Genomic DNA, 17,039 nt, shown 5'->3' with positions numbered 1-17,039 from the left:
AAATCAGAAAAGAAGAAGTAAAGCTGTCACTGTGTGCAGGTGACCTGATACTATACATAGAGAATCCTAAAGATGCTACCAGAAAAGTACTAGAGCTAATCAATGAATCTGGTAAAGTAGCAGGATACAAAATTACTGCACAGAAATCTCTTGTATTCCTATTGCATTGTTAAAAACTAATGATGAAAAATCTGAAAGAGAAATTAAGGAAACACTCCCATTTACCACTGCAACAAAAAGAATAAAATACCTAGGAATAAACCCACCTAAGGAGACAAAAGACCTGTATGCAGAAAACTGTAACACACTGATGAAAGAAAGTAAAGATGATACCAACAGATGGAGAGACATACCATGTTCTTGGATTGGAAGAATCAACATTGTGAAAATGACTATACTACTCAAAGCAATCTACAGATTCAATGCAATCCTTATCAAACTACCAATGGCATTTTTCACAGAACTAGAACAAAAAATTTCAATCTGTATGGAAACACAGAAGACCCCGAATAGCCAAAGCAATCTTGAGAACGAAAAATGGACCTGGAAGAATCAGTCTCCTGGACTTCAGACTATACTACAAAGCTACAGTAATCAAGACAGTATGGTACTGGTACAAAAACAGAAATATAGATCAATGGAACAGGATAGAAAGCCCAGAGATAAACCCACGCATATATGGTCACCTAATTTTTTATACAGGAGGCAAGAATATACAATGGAGAAAAGACAGCCTCTTCAATAAAGTGGTGCGGGGAAAACTGAACAGCTACATGTAAAAGAATGAAATTACAACACTCCCTAACACCATACACAAAAATAAACTCAAAATGGATTAAAGACCTAAATTGAAGGCCAGACACTATAAAACTCTTAGAGGGAAACATAAGTAGAACATTCTATGACATAAATCACAGGAAGATCCTTTTTGACCCACCTCCTAGAGAAATGGAAATAAAAACAAAAATAAACAAATGGGACCTAAAGAAACTTAAAAGCTTTTGCACAACAAAGGAAACCAAAAACAAGACTAAAAGACAACCCTCAGAATGGGAGAAAATATTTGCAAATGAAGCCACTGACAAAGGATTAACCTTGAAAATTTACAAGCAGCTCATGTAGCTCAATATCAAAAAAACAAACAACCTAATCCAAAAATGGGCAGAAGACCTAACTAGACATTTCGCCAAAGAAGATATACAGATTGCCAACAAACACATGAAAGTATGCTCGATATCACTAATCGTTAGAGAAATGCAAATCAAAACTACAATGAGGTATCACCTCATGCCAGTCAGAATGGCCATCATCAAAAAATCTACAAACAATAAATGTTGGAGAGGGTGTGAAAAAAAGGGAACCCTCCTGCACTGTTGGTGGGAATGTAAATTGATACAGCCACTATGGAGAACAGTATGGCGGTTCCTTAAAAAACTAAAAATAGAACTACCATATGACCATTCAAAAAGAGTCATGTACCACAATGTTCATCGCAGCACTATTTACAGTAACCTGGACATGGAAGCAACCTAAGTGTCCATCGACAGATGAATGGATAAAGAAGATATGGCACATATATACAATAGAATATTACTCAGTCATAAAAAGAAACGAAATTGAGTTATTTGTAGTGAGATGGATGGACCTAGTGACTGTCATACAGAGTGAAGTAAGTCAGAAAGAGGAAAATAAATACCGTATGCTAACACATGTATATGGAATCTAAGAAAAAAAAATGTTTAAGAAGAACCTAGGGGCAGGACAGGAATAAAGATGCAGATGTAGAGAATGGACTTAAGTACACAGGGAGGGGGAAGGGTAAGCTGGGACAAAGTGAGAGAGTGGCATGGACATATATATATACTACCAAATGTAAAACAGATAGCTAGTGGGAAGCAGCCGCATAGCACAGGGAAATCAGCTCAGTACTTTGTGACCACCTACAGGGGTGGGATAAGGAGGGTGGGAGGGAGATGCAAGAGGGAGGAGATATGGGGATATATGTATATGTATAGCTGATTCACTTTGTTATACAGCAGAAACTAACACACCATTGTAAAGCAATTATACTCCAATAAAGATGTTTAAAAAATAAAAAAAAAGATCACACTGGCTAGCAGAGCCAGAACTAAACCTCACACCTTCTAACTGCCAATTCATGTTCTACTGTGCCCCAGCATCTTAACGCGCATGAATGTAAGAGCCAAACTTTGTCACTCCCCACTCCCAACCCTCCAAAATCTTCGTATCACATTTTTTTTAATTGTTTTAATAAAAATTTTAAAAATCCGAAGTCTTTTCCATGGTCCGCAATGATCCATGCAGGATCTTGCCCAGGTCTCCAGCCACATCCTCCCTACGCCCCATCCCACTCCACTTCAGCCCCTCAGCCTCTTTGCTGCTCCTGCCTCCCTTGAGGTCTTACATTCCTGGATTCCCCTGCTGGAACGCCCTCCCCCAGGCTTCCACATGGCCTTTCGAGTATTCCCATTTAGAATTTTAAATGCTTTTATTTTTCTTAATATTTCTTTTAAAATTATTTTCTTCTCATAATTTGGGTTAAATTTAATAGAAAACAACCCTTTTATAGCAATGTTGGAAATAGAAAATTGTAATACTTAGATAATACTTAGAAATAGCATAGTATACTGGTTGGTTACAAAATAGATTTATAAAAATCTAGAGCTTGATTATATATCAACTATATCTAATTACAACATATCATGAAAATTCACCTGTTCACAAGAGTAACTACAACCATAATATACTCAGGAATACATTTAACAAGAAAAGTGTGGGAGTTTTAAAAACAACACTGAGGACTTCCCTGGTGGCGCAGTGGTTAGGATTCTGCCTGCCAATGCAGGGAACACAGGTTTGATCCCTGGTCCAGGAAGATCCCACATGGCAGAGCAACTAAGCCCGTGTGCCGCAAGTACTGAAGCCCAAATGCTGCAACTAGTGAAGCCCGCACACCTAGAGCCCCTGCTCTGCAACAAGAGAAGCCACCGCAAATGAGAAGCCCGTGCACCACAATGAAGAGTAGCCCCTGCTCACAGCAACGGGAGAAAGCTCGCGTGAAGCAACAAAGACCCAACACAGCCAAAAAATAAAATAAAATAAAATAAAATAAATAAATTAAATTAATAAATAAAAAATAACACTGAAACTTATTAAATGAAAATAAATTTGACAGATTAAAGTAGATACACTACTTTGTTCTAGAAAAAAACTTTTAAGAACATAAACTATAAATATGCTTATATTTTAGATGTTTTACAGTGAAGATGCCTGGGGGTATTTCACTGGCAGAATTTGTAGATATTATCAGATACTAGAACAAATAGAGTCTCACATGCTCTGCAGAGACAGATCCAGGTTTTGAGTGGCCTGAGGCTTACACACTTTGGGGAGAAGACTCTTTTTTTCAGTGCAAAATTATGAATGTGAAAGCACTAGGGCCCTTCCAGGGGCCTTAGAAAGGGCTACGGAATTGAAAGGCTCTAACGCTTACCAGTAGATCCACCTCTGATGTTACGAAATGTAAAACTGAACAGCACACATTTATCGCAATCAGCACCCTGTCATGTGCCCACAGACAAACATCCAGAGAGAAACATCCAGAGCAGACCCGATGAGAGTTCCACCAACACAGGCTCAGAGGTGCCAAGAATGAGAACTAGCCCTACCCCAAGGTATGCATTTCCACCAGTAACCAGAGCTCCATAATGTAAATGGACCACAAGCAGCAAAGATCAATTTAAAGAACGAATCACCTGTGGTTAGTGACTTACTAGGAGAATGAAATGGTTATGCTTATTGCAAAAAATGTCTGTATCTTGGAAAAGCCAGATGCAATAGCAGAAACTCTGAAACACGTTATACAAAAAAGACAAAAGTCGGTGACAATGGAAGCTACTTATAATAATAACCACTGATACTTACAATGGCACTTACTATATGCCAGGAACTGTCCTAACTACTTCATATATAGGAATCCATTTACTCCAGACAAAAACCTGTGAGGGAAGTACTATTATTTGCCCCAGTTGAAAGATGAGGAAAATAAGGCACAGAGAGATTAAGTAATTTGACCAAGGTCACACAGCTAATAAGTAACAAATTTAGGATTTGAACCCAGATGATCTGGCTCCAAAGTCCACAGTCTACTCTCTAACTCACAGGAATTCGATTAACTCAGAGATGGACCTCAGACCACAACAGAAGTTCCCTATAATGAAGAAGGAATAGAAAACTGCTGGTAAGCTCACTCTAGAACCTCAAGAAACACATTATCTCATCCAATGGAAACTGGTCTTGTTTCCTACACATATTTTAGTCATAACACCTATCCTTAAAAAGTGATTAAGTGTGACGTCTGAAAATAAAAGAATGACCCTGTTTAAAAACAAGTTCTGGGGCTTCCTTGATGGCACAGTGGTTAAGAATCCACCTGCCAATGCAGGGGACACAGGTTCGAGCCCTGGTCCGGGAAGATCCCACATGCCGAGGAGCAACTAAGCCCGTGCGCCACAACTACTGAGCCTGCACTCTAGAGCCCGCAAGCCACAACTACTGAGCCCCTGTGCAACAACTACTGAAGCATGCGCGCCTAGACCCCATGCTCCACAACAAGAGAAGTCACCGCAATGAGAAGCCCGCACACCGCAATGAAGAGTAGCTCCCACTCGCCACAACTAGAGAAAGACCACGCGGAGCAACGAAGACCCAATGCAGCCAATAAATAAATAAATAAATAAATTTTTAAAAAATAAGTTCTGAATTACATATTTGATCTTCAGCATCAAGCTACTCATCTTTTTCCAAGAAAATTCAAGTCTCTACCCCCTTTTTTTTTTTTTTTTTTGCAGTACACAGGCCTCTCACTGTTGTGGCCTCTCCCATTGCGGAACACAGGTTCCGGACGCGCAGGCCCAGCGGCCATGGCTCACGGGTCCAGCCGCTCCGTGGCATGTGGGATCCTCCCGGACCAGGGCACGAACCCGCGTCCCCTGCATCGGCAGGCGGACTCTCAACCACTGCGCCACCAGGGAAGCCCCTACCCTTTTTTTGATATTGTACTGTAATCAATCCTAGTCAGAACTGAGTTAACCTAAAAATCAGCTTACTTTACTATTTTAGTAAGTGTTTAACTTACTTATTTACTATTTTTAAAAGTGTTGAACTAATTACTGCAGTAGATTTTAGGGATTCTCTTCAACTGTGACATTGTTCTCTACTTGTTGGGATAGACTATGAATGTGAATAAATTCATCTTGAATTAAGTTACCTGTGAGTTTTCTCTGCAAAGAATCATTTAAAGTATTTATGAAATGAACTATTTAACCAAACCCATTTTAAAGTTTTTAAGAGTTACAACTTCAGTTTAACCCTTTCAATTTCTTTCACCTAAGCATTCACAGTAATATGTTCTTTCCGTGGGTCTCTTTTCTGTACAACTCTAATTTACTGAAATGCATAGAATTCCCACCACCTCACAGGGGTGCAGTGAGGAAAAAACAAACACAAATCAACAAGTGCTAAAAGAACACACTTTCTAAGGTCTTATATATAAAGCTAAAGAATGGAAGGAGGAAGGAAACGTATATATAGAGGTGGTCAGTGAACACACTGTTTAAGGAAGTCCCCCTTCCTTAAACTAGCACAGCGTGGTTTAACAGCATGCTAGCCAGAAAGATAAGACATCTTGGTTCAGCTAGTCAAATGGGATGTCACTTCAGAGAAGGTACCTGACTTGGTTATTTGTTCCCCAGTGTCTTCACCTGTGAAGTAGATGGTGGGCAAATGTGTTGGTTATCTACAGATACACTTTATGGAGATGCTATGGAGAACAGAGCATTGCAAGCACGTGTGCCAAACCCCTGTACTTTTGTGAACTCTATGCTATGTAAAGTCTAAGAACAGAGGGAAACCCAAGGGCCAGGAAAGTTAAGACTCCCAGGTAATCCAGAAAAGCATGGGTGAGTGCAAACAATAGTGGCACACAAGGATAACTCCAGGTCTCAAGAGGCCCCCTTCAAAACAGACTGGATGCAGTATAGGAAAGTTTGCCATTTTGAATCCAGAAAGGCAGAAGTATAACTTAATCAGACTGTAAGCTTAACAAAACCAGAATCATTCATCTTTTAATTCCTCCATCCCTACCATACTGTACATACTCACTAAATCTTTTCTGTACAAATGATGAATGAATGAAAACAAATGAGCTGAGTCCCATAAAACAAATTAGTGCATAGACTCTCTTTTGCCAGGAAATATATATAGATGAAATAAATATTAATATTTTACATATATATAGCCCCCTAAAAGGAGAAAAATTCACATGTTACAATCTCATGAGCAGGGAATTGCACCTATCCATGTTACTTTTTGCAGTGGCAAATAAAACTAAGGAAGAGCTATACCTATGTGATTACTTGGAATAAAGACAGAACTTTGCCAAAAGTCTTCACGTACAACTAAGATGATGGGGTGGGGGGTGGGCACTCCTTTCTCGCAGTCTATTAAAAATCACTAGAGATTTCATTTAAGTCTCTTACTTACTCATTTAATTTTATTTAACAACTATATTAAACATATTTTGTGCAATTTTTCAATTCAGGTGTTTACCAATGTGGTATCATGCAAATATTATAGGCAGTTCTCTAAGATTAAAAATAAAAAAGGTAAATGAAAAGCTTTGGTAAGAAGACTATAACAATGTTTTTAATTATCTGAAGTAGCAATCATCAAGCCATCATGAGATAATATTTATCTCAGAAGTACAGTATATTCACAAACCCCAAAGGCTAATAACGTCAGGAGTTCTCTTAAGAGAGTCATGGAATTGCTGAATAACCCAGGTGTTTCTAAGTCCCCTTCTACAGGTGATTCTCTACATGTACCTGACCAGCATCAACCAGTGGCTAAACCATGTTGTAAATGGATTTAGAAACAACTCAAAATGTAGTTTCACTTTCTCAAATGGCCATGTGATTTCTTCTGACAGTTTATACTCTGGCTGTTTACAATAATGTCCACATTTTAGTTTGGTGGAGAGATTAATACTAATAAATACTAAATAAAAACATAGTTTTGATTCTAAATTTAATTTAAATAAGGCATCTTCTCAACAACTAAAATAGAACAAAATTGCATGGGAAATAACTATTACAATGTCTCTAAAGATCTTTTTGCTTACTTGAAATACTAACTCATCATCACTATTGTAATTATTACCAACAAAAACTTTTTTGAGCAGGCAATGGGTACAAGATATTGTGTGGTATGTTGAAATTAGGAGGCAACAACCTCTGCCTTCAAGGAGATTATTACGTAGTTGGTGATTTTAAAGAAGCAATAACAATAATAATACATATCAATTTAACAGTAATTCTGAAGGGGCTGGCATTTACAACTGGGGGGTGGGAAGGTGAACAAGGTCTCTCACTTAAGAGTAAGTCAGACAGAGAAAAACAAACATCATATGATATCACCTCTATATGGAATCTAAAAAAATGATACAAATGAACTTATTTACAAAACAGAAACAGCTTGGGATTAACAGATACACACTACTTTACATAAAATAGATAAACAACAAGGTCCTACTGTATAGCACAGGAAAGTATATTCAATATCTTATAATAACCTATAATGAAAAAGAATTTGAAAAAGGATACATATATACATGCACACAAACACACACGACTGAATCACTCTGCTATACACCAGAAACTAACACAACATTGTAAATATATACTTCAATTTTTTTAAAAAAATAAATTTTTTTCAAATTTAAAGAAAAAAAGAGGACTTGAGATGGGAATTGGATGAACAGAAGGAGAACTGTTAAGCACAGCAAGAGCAAAGCTTCAAAGGCAAAAAAGTGACAAGTATTTTCAAGCAAAGGGGTCTGAATAGTCACTAGATGGAGTCCATTCTGTGAACAACCATATTATTTAAGCTGTGTAAGTGCCCTCAGCTACCTGGGCAACCCAAACTCATCTTTTCCTAAACAAAGGCACTGCAGTCAGAGAGGCTGATCTGAGTTTTGGTCCAGCCTTAACAACCAGCTTACTGGGTGACCTGGAGCAAATCATTTCCTTATCTTCAGTTTCCACAAGAGGAAGACTTGAAGGTTATTCTTTAAAGTTCCTTCCAGCTCTAAAATTATATGACTTCTTCATTACTAACAAATAATCATCCCCATGAATGGGAATTATCAGCATATAAATCTATGTAGGTCTAGAACAGAACAGTTTCACAGACACACCAAGCCCTCTTCCACCCCAGGGCCTTTGCACATGATGTTCCCACTGTATGAACGGGCTCTTTCTGCCCAACACTGCTCATACTCCAACCCATAGCCAAATGGAGACCTTCCCCAATCCCTCCCCAACCCCACCCCTCACCAAAAATCTATATAGTCTGCACTTTTACCACCAATGCTTCCTCTACTCATATAATTTGGTCTCTTTTTTAACTGTTCCTCAGGGTAAGTGCTATCATACCTATCCTCATCAACAAACACTTAATAGAAACTACTAATTACAGAACTAGCTTCAAAGATTTCTAAGAATCCCCAACCCAGCAGTTCACGATGCAGAGAAAAACAAAACTCAGCTTACGAAAATCATGATGTCAGATACAGTTCTTTTTTAAAAAATTCAACAAGTGACACACACTTCTGATTAAGACAAGTTTCTTTCAAGATAGGCAGGTGGGAAAGGGGGGTGGGGAGGAAACACTGTTTATTTCAACTATACTGCCATTTCCCAAACATTCTAGGAATTGTTCTTTTCCTAATTGCCTTCAGTGCCTACAGCACAGCTTTTTGAATATATTCAGTCCTAAAATAGCTATACAAAACTCTGATGGAAATTTCACTTTTTGATAACACTAAAAATTGCCAAGAGCTAAGTCTTATGAATAAAATAAACTAGGTAATACCATTTATGAACAGAAATGCTGATTTTTCTTACGGCCTTTGTCTCTCTCATCATGATACAAATAATCACTGAATAAACCACAACTATCACAGCCAGATCCAAGAGTATTTTTTGAGATCTAGAATCCTTTTATTATTTCTACTTTTAAGTAGCATGAGGACCAAACCTTTGATTAAACTCCCTCTTCATTTATTAGAAATTACTCATACTGTACTGTTCTCCAAAAAATCCTTTACATGACTAATAATTATTTAACACAGAAGAAGAAAAAGTTAAAATTGAGGTGGGGGAGCGAGAAAGGGAAACAGGAATAAGTGATTTCTATTCATCCCAGTGGACCAGGCTAAAATAACTTATTTCACAGGAAGGTGATCTTCAGCCCCTAATGATGACCATGAGAATGAGAGTAAGAGAACAACTCTAATGATTTTTAAATCCAATTTCATGTTTGCGGACTCTGATATACAATCACTGAGTATTCACGATGTAGTTGGCATTTTCCAACAAACGGCAAAGCACAGTATTTCCTCCATACATTTCTCTTCCTTGTACCATGGACATTTACAAACTTTATGTCTTGACCTACTAAATGCAATGTGTGATCAGGGATTAGATCCTGGATTTGGGCAAGGAGGGGAAGTTGAGAAACAGCCATGAAGACATCAGTGGAATGATGAATGAAATTTGACTATGGACTCTGGACCACACACTACTACTGTATCAGTGTTACATGTCTTGATTTTGATCATTGTAATGTGGTTCTAAAAGAGAAGGTCCTTATTTTTAGACAATACACAATGAATTATTTAACAGCAAAAGGGGATTGTCTACAGCTTACTTTCCAATGGTTCGGAAAATATGCATATGAAGAGAAAGAGGCCAAGGAAGAGACCAAGAGAATAACAGAGCAAATGGGGCAACCACAGGTAATTTGTGAATCTGAGTAAAGTTTACTTGAGAATTCCTTGTACTATTCTTGCAACTTTTCTGTGAGTTTGAAACTATAGCAAAATTAAAAGTTACAAAAATATTTTAGTAGTGTGGATGGAACAAATGGTATTCTCCCCCTTTTCTATCTTAAATAGGTTTCTGCTTCCTAGAGGGAAAAAACAGTGAACATTATTAAATGAAAATGGATAATTTGACAAATTAAGAAGGTAAATCAGACCCTAGGACTTCAGACCTGCATCTTGGCTCTTTTAAGTGATGAGGAAGGTCAGATCCAGGACAGTAGAATAAGAAAACAGATATGAATCAAAAGTGGGGAAAGAGACACCAGAGAGGAAACTGAGACACAAGACAGGAAGTTGATACGACCTTATTTTGGAAACAAAGAAACTCAACTGCCAAAAGGAAAATGAGTTTTCATGGGATAATAGAGCTGAGAATTTTCAGAGCCCTAGTACACTAACCACTGTACCGTCTACAGAGCATCTAGAGCTGTCCCACTTTTTACAAGCTAGTGAATTGTCTGATAACCTCTAAAGTCGGATGCAAACACTTCCAATTGTCCTACAGTAAAGGAAACTATTTTGTCCACCCCACACTCGCCCCCCAGAATCCTAGAAAGTGCCAGAAGATATAAATCTTCAGGTAGCAATTAGAAAGGTCCTGTAAACCTATGCTTCCCACTGGGAGTCCACCTAGTCTAGGGATACAACTATGGGAGAAATATCTGATCATTTCAGAACCTTAATAAGCTCTTATGCCTATATCACTAGAGTCTCCAGGTTCCAGGGGTGGTAAAGAAAATAACTCTATATGACCCAGAAGGCCTTATAGAAATATGAGAGGTTGCCCAGGATATTCAAGAGACTCGTGCCATCATCTTATAACTACCTCCACTAACCCGACAGTTAACCTGGGTAAAAGGTTAAATTTTCAAACAACTCATCACATAGAATGTTTGATTTCAGTACAACTGGAATAAAATGATAAGGGAGGCATTATAGGAATAGCACTGAACTTAGAGTCAGAATACCAAGGCTCAAATCCTGACCCTTCTACTTATTAGATGTTTGCATACGATAAATCTGCCCTGCCTGCTTCTAAGGGTTGAGGTCTCCCCATGTCTCCTTTGGACCCATCCAGCCATCCAACGTGTACTGACCACTCAACTCTGCACTAAACTCTCAGAAATACGAAGATAGAAAAGCTATGAACCCTGCCTTCAAAGAGCTTAAAGTCCAATGGGGGACACAGATATGTAGATAGAGTCAAGCAACCAAGATGTCACAATAAAAATATGGACAGGGCACAAAGGGCTGAGGTGGGCTGGGGATTCCACGACTGGTGGGAGGGATACAGGAAAGGCTTCGGAGAAGGTGGGGATTGAGCTGAGTCAGAAAAGATGAGTAAGTGATTACTAGGGCACTCAACACACTTCTGATGGATAAAATAGATAAAATAGATATGGATAGATAGACAGAGCCTGGTAGAGGAATATATCACTTCAAGTTGATTGAACAATAGTAACAAAGGCACAATGTGAAAGAGTAACTGCAGGTAGGAGACAGCTGGGGATAGAGGAAGCAGAGAGGGAAGACAAGGAAAAAGGGCATCAAGTACATTGTATTCCAAGCTAAGGAGTTTTAACTTGATCCTAGAGCAGATGCAAAGCTACAAGTTTTAAAAATCCCTCTTATGGTTGTATAGTTGAAAGATGAAGATCCAAAAGTAAAATCAACTAGGGCAGTAATCCACCAAGAGAATGCAGTTGGGAGCTGCAATAAGGTTGTAATGAAGGGAATTCACAGGACTTGGAAATAGATTGGATGTGTGTTGGGTTGAAACAGTGATGGCAGAGGAGTTAAGGGTGTAAAGAGACAATATATTTATATGAAAGCAATTTCTAAACTATAAAAACCATTGAAGAACATTGTTTTCTAAAGGACAATTAGATAGTGGCAGAATCAGACAAAAACCCTCGTTTTATCTGATGTTAATTTTCTTCTACCACAAAGAAATTTTTTTAAAAAAATCATAACTGAAAGTAATAAAGATATCCTCAAAAGTTTTAAAATAAAACTTCATCTGTATTATAGAGAGATTTAATAGATTTTTTTCCTAATTTTCCCCAGAGTATCAAGGTTGTTTCAAAGATAGGCTCTGAAGAAATAGCCCTCCAATTCATTAGTATTTGACCTTGTGTAAGTTTTTAAACTTTCTGAGTCTCATTCACTCATTTTTGAAATGGGGGTACTAATAAGACTTCATACAGTATTGTTTTGAGGAATAAAGAAAAGAATGCATGTACTTATTTAGCACAGTGCCTGGCCTGTATTTGGTACTCAATAATTTGTATCATAATTACTACTAATGTGCAGGAAAGAGTTAACATGACAGGCCTATGATGCTGCCTACAAGGTTGGTCCTTGGCTGGCATCTGGGAACTTGCACCTGGGGAGGGGAGGGCTCTCCCATTCCCAGCACTGATAAGAATCGCTCACTGGGCCTAACCTGTTTGTACAGACAACCTGGCTTATGCTGAACACCTGCTTTTCTTCTGGAGTCTGGAATTTTGGTACACGCTTAGACAGACCAGCCTCCAATGAAAACCTTGACCACTGAATCTCTAATGAGGTTCCTAGTTAGAAAACATTTCACAATTATCACAATTTGGGAATGGAGGAATTATATATACCCTTTGTGGCTCTGCTGAGAAAGGACTCTTGCAAGCTTGTTCCTGGTTTCCTCCAGACTTGCCCCAGGCACCTTTTCCCTTGCTAATTTTGCTTTTTCTTCTTTCACTGAAATAAATCATAGCAGTGAGTTAAACTCAGTGCTCAGTCCCCTGAGTTCTCCTAGTGAATTACCGAACCTGGGGGTAACCTTGGGGATCCCTGACACAACTAGTCTCCCTATTCCTCAACCTTATAAACTACTGTCAGTTTTCATAACAGAGGAGTGTTACAGACAAGAAACCAACAAAATTGGTAATACCAAAGTCCAATTATAAAAATTTCCTGATTTCTTAGCTAACAATACTTGCAGATTTACATGCTACTCGAAATTTTTGTATTCAAATATCTAAACATATAAAAATCTCTCCATTCCTTGTTTTCTCACCATTATTTAACAGGCCTTTTTTCTGATTAAACTCCAGCCCTGTTCTTCCCTGGATTCCATCTCAAAACCATGTGGAAGATCCAGCAGAACGTCAGGTGGTCTAACCCATGTGTCATTTAGTTCCCTGACCAGAAAGCAAGAGCACAGTTTCCTTTGTTCTGTGTTATTATAAGAAGAGCAAACAATATAAATTGTCAGTAAGATCTTTTATCGGTTCACTAGCAGATGCAGAAACATAAGCTAGTGGAGAAAGAGCAAGGAGGACAAACCAAAGAATGGCCCACAGCAGAAACTGAAACACAAGTTTTACAACATGAGACTTGGAAGAAACAGCTTGACTGAATTTCTCATCATCTAGAACAGAATTTCTTAGCATACTTTGAAAAGTACAATAAACTGTACTTAATAGGAAAATTTTCAGTAAAAGCTTATTGCCATCCTATCGAAGGAGCTGGGGTCCAGAAAACCAGGAAAAGATTGATGTCTGACTCTGTGATTAACTGAGAGTTTTAATAAAGGATGAACGTCACTGAATTACTACAAAGAAACTAGGAATCATAGCTACTAGATCAATCAGTAGCCTACCCAGTATTTCTTTTAAAAACAGAACTATGAATAACTAAAATAAATATCTCTGGGGCTACCGCAGAATGGCCCCCATGGTTTTTCTAATCCACTTAGAGTCTTACACTTTTAACAAAATATTTTAATACCTGTTGATTCTGGGTGCAGGGCACTGGGCTGGCAGGGCCCAGCCCCAGGCTCCCTGGCTGAGGCTCCTGCCCCCTGCTTCCACAAGTAGGCATCTCTCAGGACAACTGGCACAAGAGCCGCAAGACCGGGGACAAGAGAAAGCCCTACCACAGGAAGTGGAAGTATGAGCTGGAACACCCCGCTGCCAACACCAAGATTGGACCCCACCGCATACACACAGTCCATGTGCAAGGAGGGGCAACTAGAAGTACTGGGCTTTGAGGCTGGACGTGGGGAACTTCTCCTGGGGCTCGGAGTGTAGTACACGCAAGACAAGGATCATTGATGTTGTCTACAATGCATCCAACAATGAACTGGTCCATACCAAGACCCTGGTGAAGAACTGCATCATGCTCATTGACAGCACACCGTACCCACAGTGGTACAAGTCCCACTATGCACTGCCCCGGGCCGCAAGAAGGGGGCCAAGCTGACTCCTGAGGAGGTAGAGATTTTAAACAAAAAACGATCAAAGAATATTCAGAAGAAATATGATAAAAGGGGGCTTCCCTGGTGGTGCAGTGGTTAAGAATCCACCTGCCAATGCAGGGGACATGGGTTCGAGCCCTGGTCCGGGAAGATCCCACATGCCGCAGAGCAACTAAGCCCATGCACCACAGTTACTGAGCCTGCGCTCTAGAGCCCGCAAGCGACAACTACTGAGCCCATGTGCCACAACTACTGAAGCCCACGCGCCCTAGAGCCCGTGCTCCACAACAAAGAGAAGACACCGCAATGAGAAGGCCACGCATCGTAAGGAAGAGTAGCCCCTGCTCGTCGCAACTAGAGAAAGCCTGCGCGCAGCAACAAAGACCCAAAGCAGCCAAAAATTAAATAATTAATTAATTTTTAAAAACACTTTCAACATAAAATAGACTGCTATAAATAAATTTTTTAAAAAACAGAAAGAAATATGATGAAAGGAAAAAGAATGCCAGGACTTCCCTAGTGGCACAGTGGTTAAGAATCTGCCTGCCAGTGGAGGGGGCACTGGTTCGAGCCCTGGTCCAGGAAGATCCCACATGCTGCAGAGCAACTCAGCCCGTGCGCTGCAACTACTGAGCCTGCACTCTAGAGCCCACAAGCCACAACTACTGAGACCCCATGCCACAACTACTGGAGCCCTCATGCCTACAGCCCGTGCTCCGCAACGAGAGAAGCCACCACAATGAGAAGCCCATGCACCGCAGCGAAGAGTAGCCCCTGCTCACTGCAACTAGAGAAAGCCCTCAGGCAGCAACGAAGACGCAACGCAGGCAAAAATGAATGAATGAATGAATGAATGAATGAAGAAAAAAAGAAAAAGAATGCCAAAATCAGCAGTCTTTATAGGAGCAGTTCCAGCAGGACAAGCTTCTTGCATGCATCACTTCAAGAGCAGGCCAGTGTGGCTGAGCAGATCACTATGTGCTAGAGGGAAAGGAGCTGGAGTTCTATCTGAGGAAAATCAAGGCCCAGAAAGGCAAATAAATCCTCTTCCCTCCTACCTTAGCTCATATAATAAAGGTGTTTATTGTTCTAAAAAAAGTGGGTTACCCACATTACAGCCCTTTTCAGAGTACAGCTTCTAGGGCGAGGGAGATAAAAACAAGAACATTTATCCAAGGAAAACAGAGAACTGGGCAGATTAACCCAAACAGGGAAGAAACATAACAGTGAAGTGCTACTGGGCTTACCTAGGAGCTAGACTGAGAGCTGTCAAGAAGGAATTCAGCCTAGTACTATCAGAACTTTTATTGTCTCAAGAATTCAGATTCTTATCTTAAAATTCCTGACTTTTTAATATAGGTAACTATTTCTTTTTAATTGTGGGAGGCAAACAAATCTGCAACCATATTTCCAGCTGAAGGTCATAAGTTTGCCAATGAACATGAGTCCCCGAGAAAAGAATCCAGGAGGGATCAAAATGCCCAGCTCATGGGAGGAGGGGGGTTCAAGCAGGACTAGCTAACAGGACTAGGATCCCCGGGCCAGTCAGCAGTAGCCAGAAAGGATATGGATTCTTCTTTTTTTTTTTAATTGAAGTATAGTTGATTTACCATATTGTATAAGTTTCAGGTGTACACCACAGTGATTCAGGTTTCTTGCAGATTATATTCCATTATAAGTTATTACAAGATATCGGGTATAATTCCTTGTGCTATACAGTAAATCAATGTTAAATGTCAGAGGCTGGGCTGTTACATGTTGTGACAACCTCTTCATTCTGTCCTTTCTGGTTCTCATGGTGGCGGAGGCTGCTGCCAGGAAAGACAGTGGGTCAGGTTCTCAAATAAGAGGGTTTCCACTGTTCTCTTTATTCTGCTTAAGCTAAAGCAATTAGGGCACTTTTAACTTTGTATCATCTTTGTATTATCATTTATCATCTTCAAAGTGACTTAACAATTGCAATGTATTTCAATTGTATCGGTCCATGTTTCTAAGCAGGTAATATAGGTTTCTGAGGGTTTTTTTGGTTAGCAAAGGACCACACTTACCCACGTTTACTGTTATATTCCTATTCTTTTCTTATGATACTATTCAAATTATGACAAATCATTATTATACAGCAAAAAATTATTAATGTTTCCCCTTAAAATTTATTTTAGATTTTAAAATAATTCATATTTCTAGTCTTATCTGAAACCCTTTTGGAATCCTGAATTTTTCAGATTTAATAAATGTAATATAGCACATATGCCATATACACTCCCAGCAAGAACTGGACAGCCCCACATAATTAAACACATTACTAATTCTGCACACACACATACACACACACACATCACACTAAGATAAAGACTAAAAATAGCTTCATCTAAGGTCAGGTTTTGCAACTGAAAGAGTTTTTGAAGTTTGGGTCTTCAGCATTTTGGGGATTTAGGAAGGTGGATAAAGGACTATAGTCCTAAATTACGTGAACCTGCAAAATTCCACAATGACAAGGTCACAATGACAAGCCACAGCAGAAATTAACAGAGCTGACTGAGGACCACCAGCGAGAAGCAATGCCATTCTGTCTGTATTGGGGGAACCAAAATACAGAGAAATCAGTGGGAGAAATTAGTGGAAGTAAAGCAAAACAAAAACAAAATAAAGGGCTTCCCTGGTGGCGCCGTGGTTGAGAGTCCGCCTGCCGATGCAGGGGACACGGTTCGTGCCCCGGTCCGGGAAGATCCCACGTGCCGCGGAGCGGCTGGGCCCGTGAGCCATGGCCGCTGAGCCTGCGCGTCCGGAGCCTGTGCTCCGCAACGGGAGAGGCCACAGCGGTGAGAGGCCCGCGTACCG

General features: G+C 39.6%; 1 protein-coding gene and 1 pseudogene across 10 annotated transcripts in view; one reads left to right on the top strand and one right to left on the bottom strand.

Annotated features, from left to right (window-relative positions):
- TEC (tec protein tyrosine kinase) overlaps positions 1-17,039 on the bottom strand; it is a 154,118-nt gene that overhangs the window by 83,227 nt on the left and 53,852 nt on the right. The window contains exon 2 of one of the 10 annotated variants that reach the window (XM_055085998.1): positions 12,595-12,700. The exons of the other annotated variants lie outside the window; for them this stretch is intronic. Within the exon in view, the coding sequence (XP_054941973.1) occupies positions 12,595-12,700 (106 nt within the window). The remainder of the gene's footprint in view (positions 1-12,594; positions 12,701-17,039) is intronic. 10 annotated transcript variants of the gene reach the window in all.
- Positions 13,089-15,242, top strand: LOC102986326 (40S ribosomal protein S8-like; annotated as a pseudogene).

Source organism: Physeter macrocephalus, chromosome 7, assembly GCF_002837175.3.
Source record: "Physeter macrocephalus isolate SW-GA chromosome 7, ASM283717v5, whole genome shotgun sequence".
Taxonomy (NCBI): domain Eukaryota; kingdom Metazoa; phylum Chordata; class Mammalia; order Artiodactyla; family Physeteridae; genus Physeter; species Physeter macrocephalus.
The sequence above is the reverse complement of the archived record's forward strand: the minus strand, read 5'-3'. Positions and strand labels throughout refer to the sequence as shown.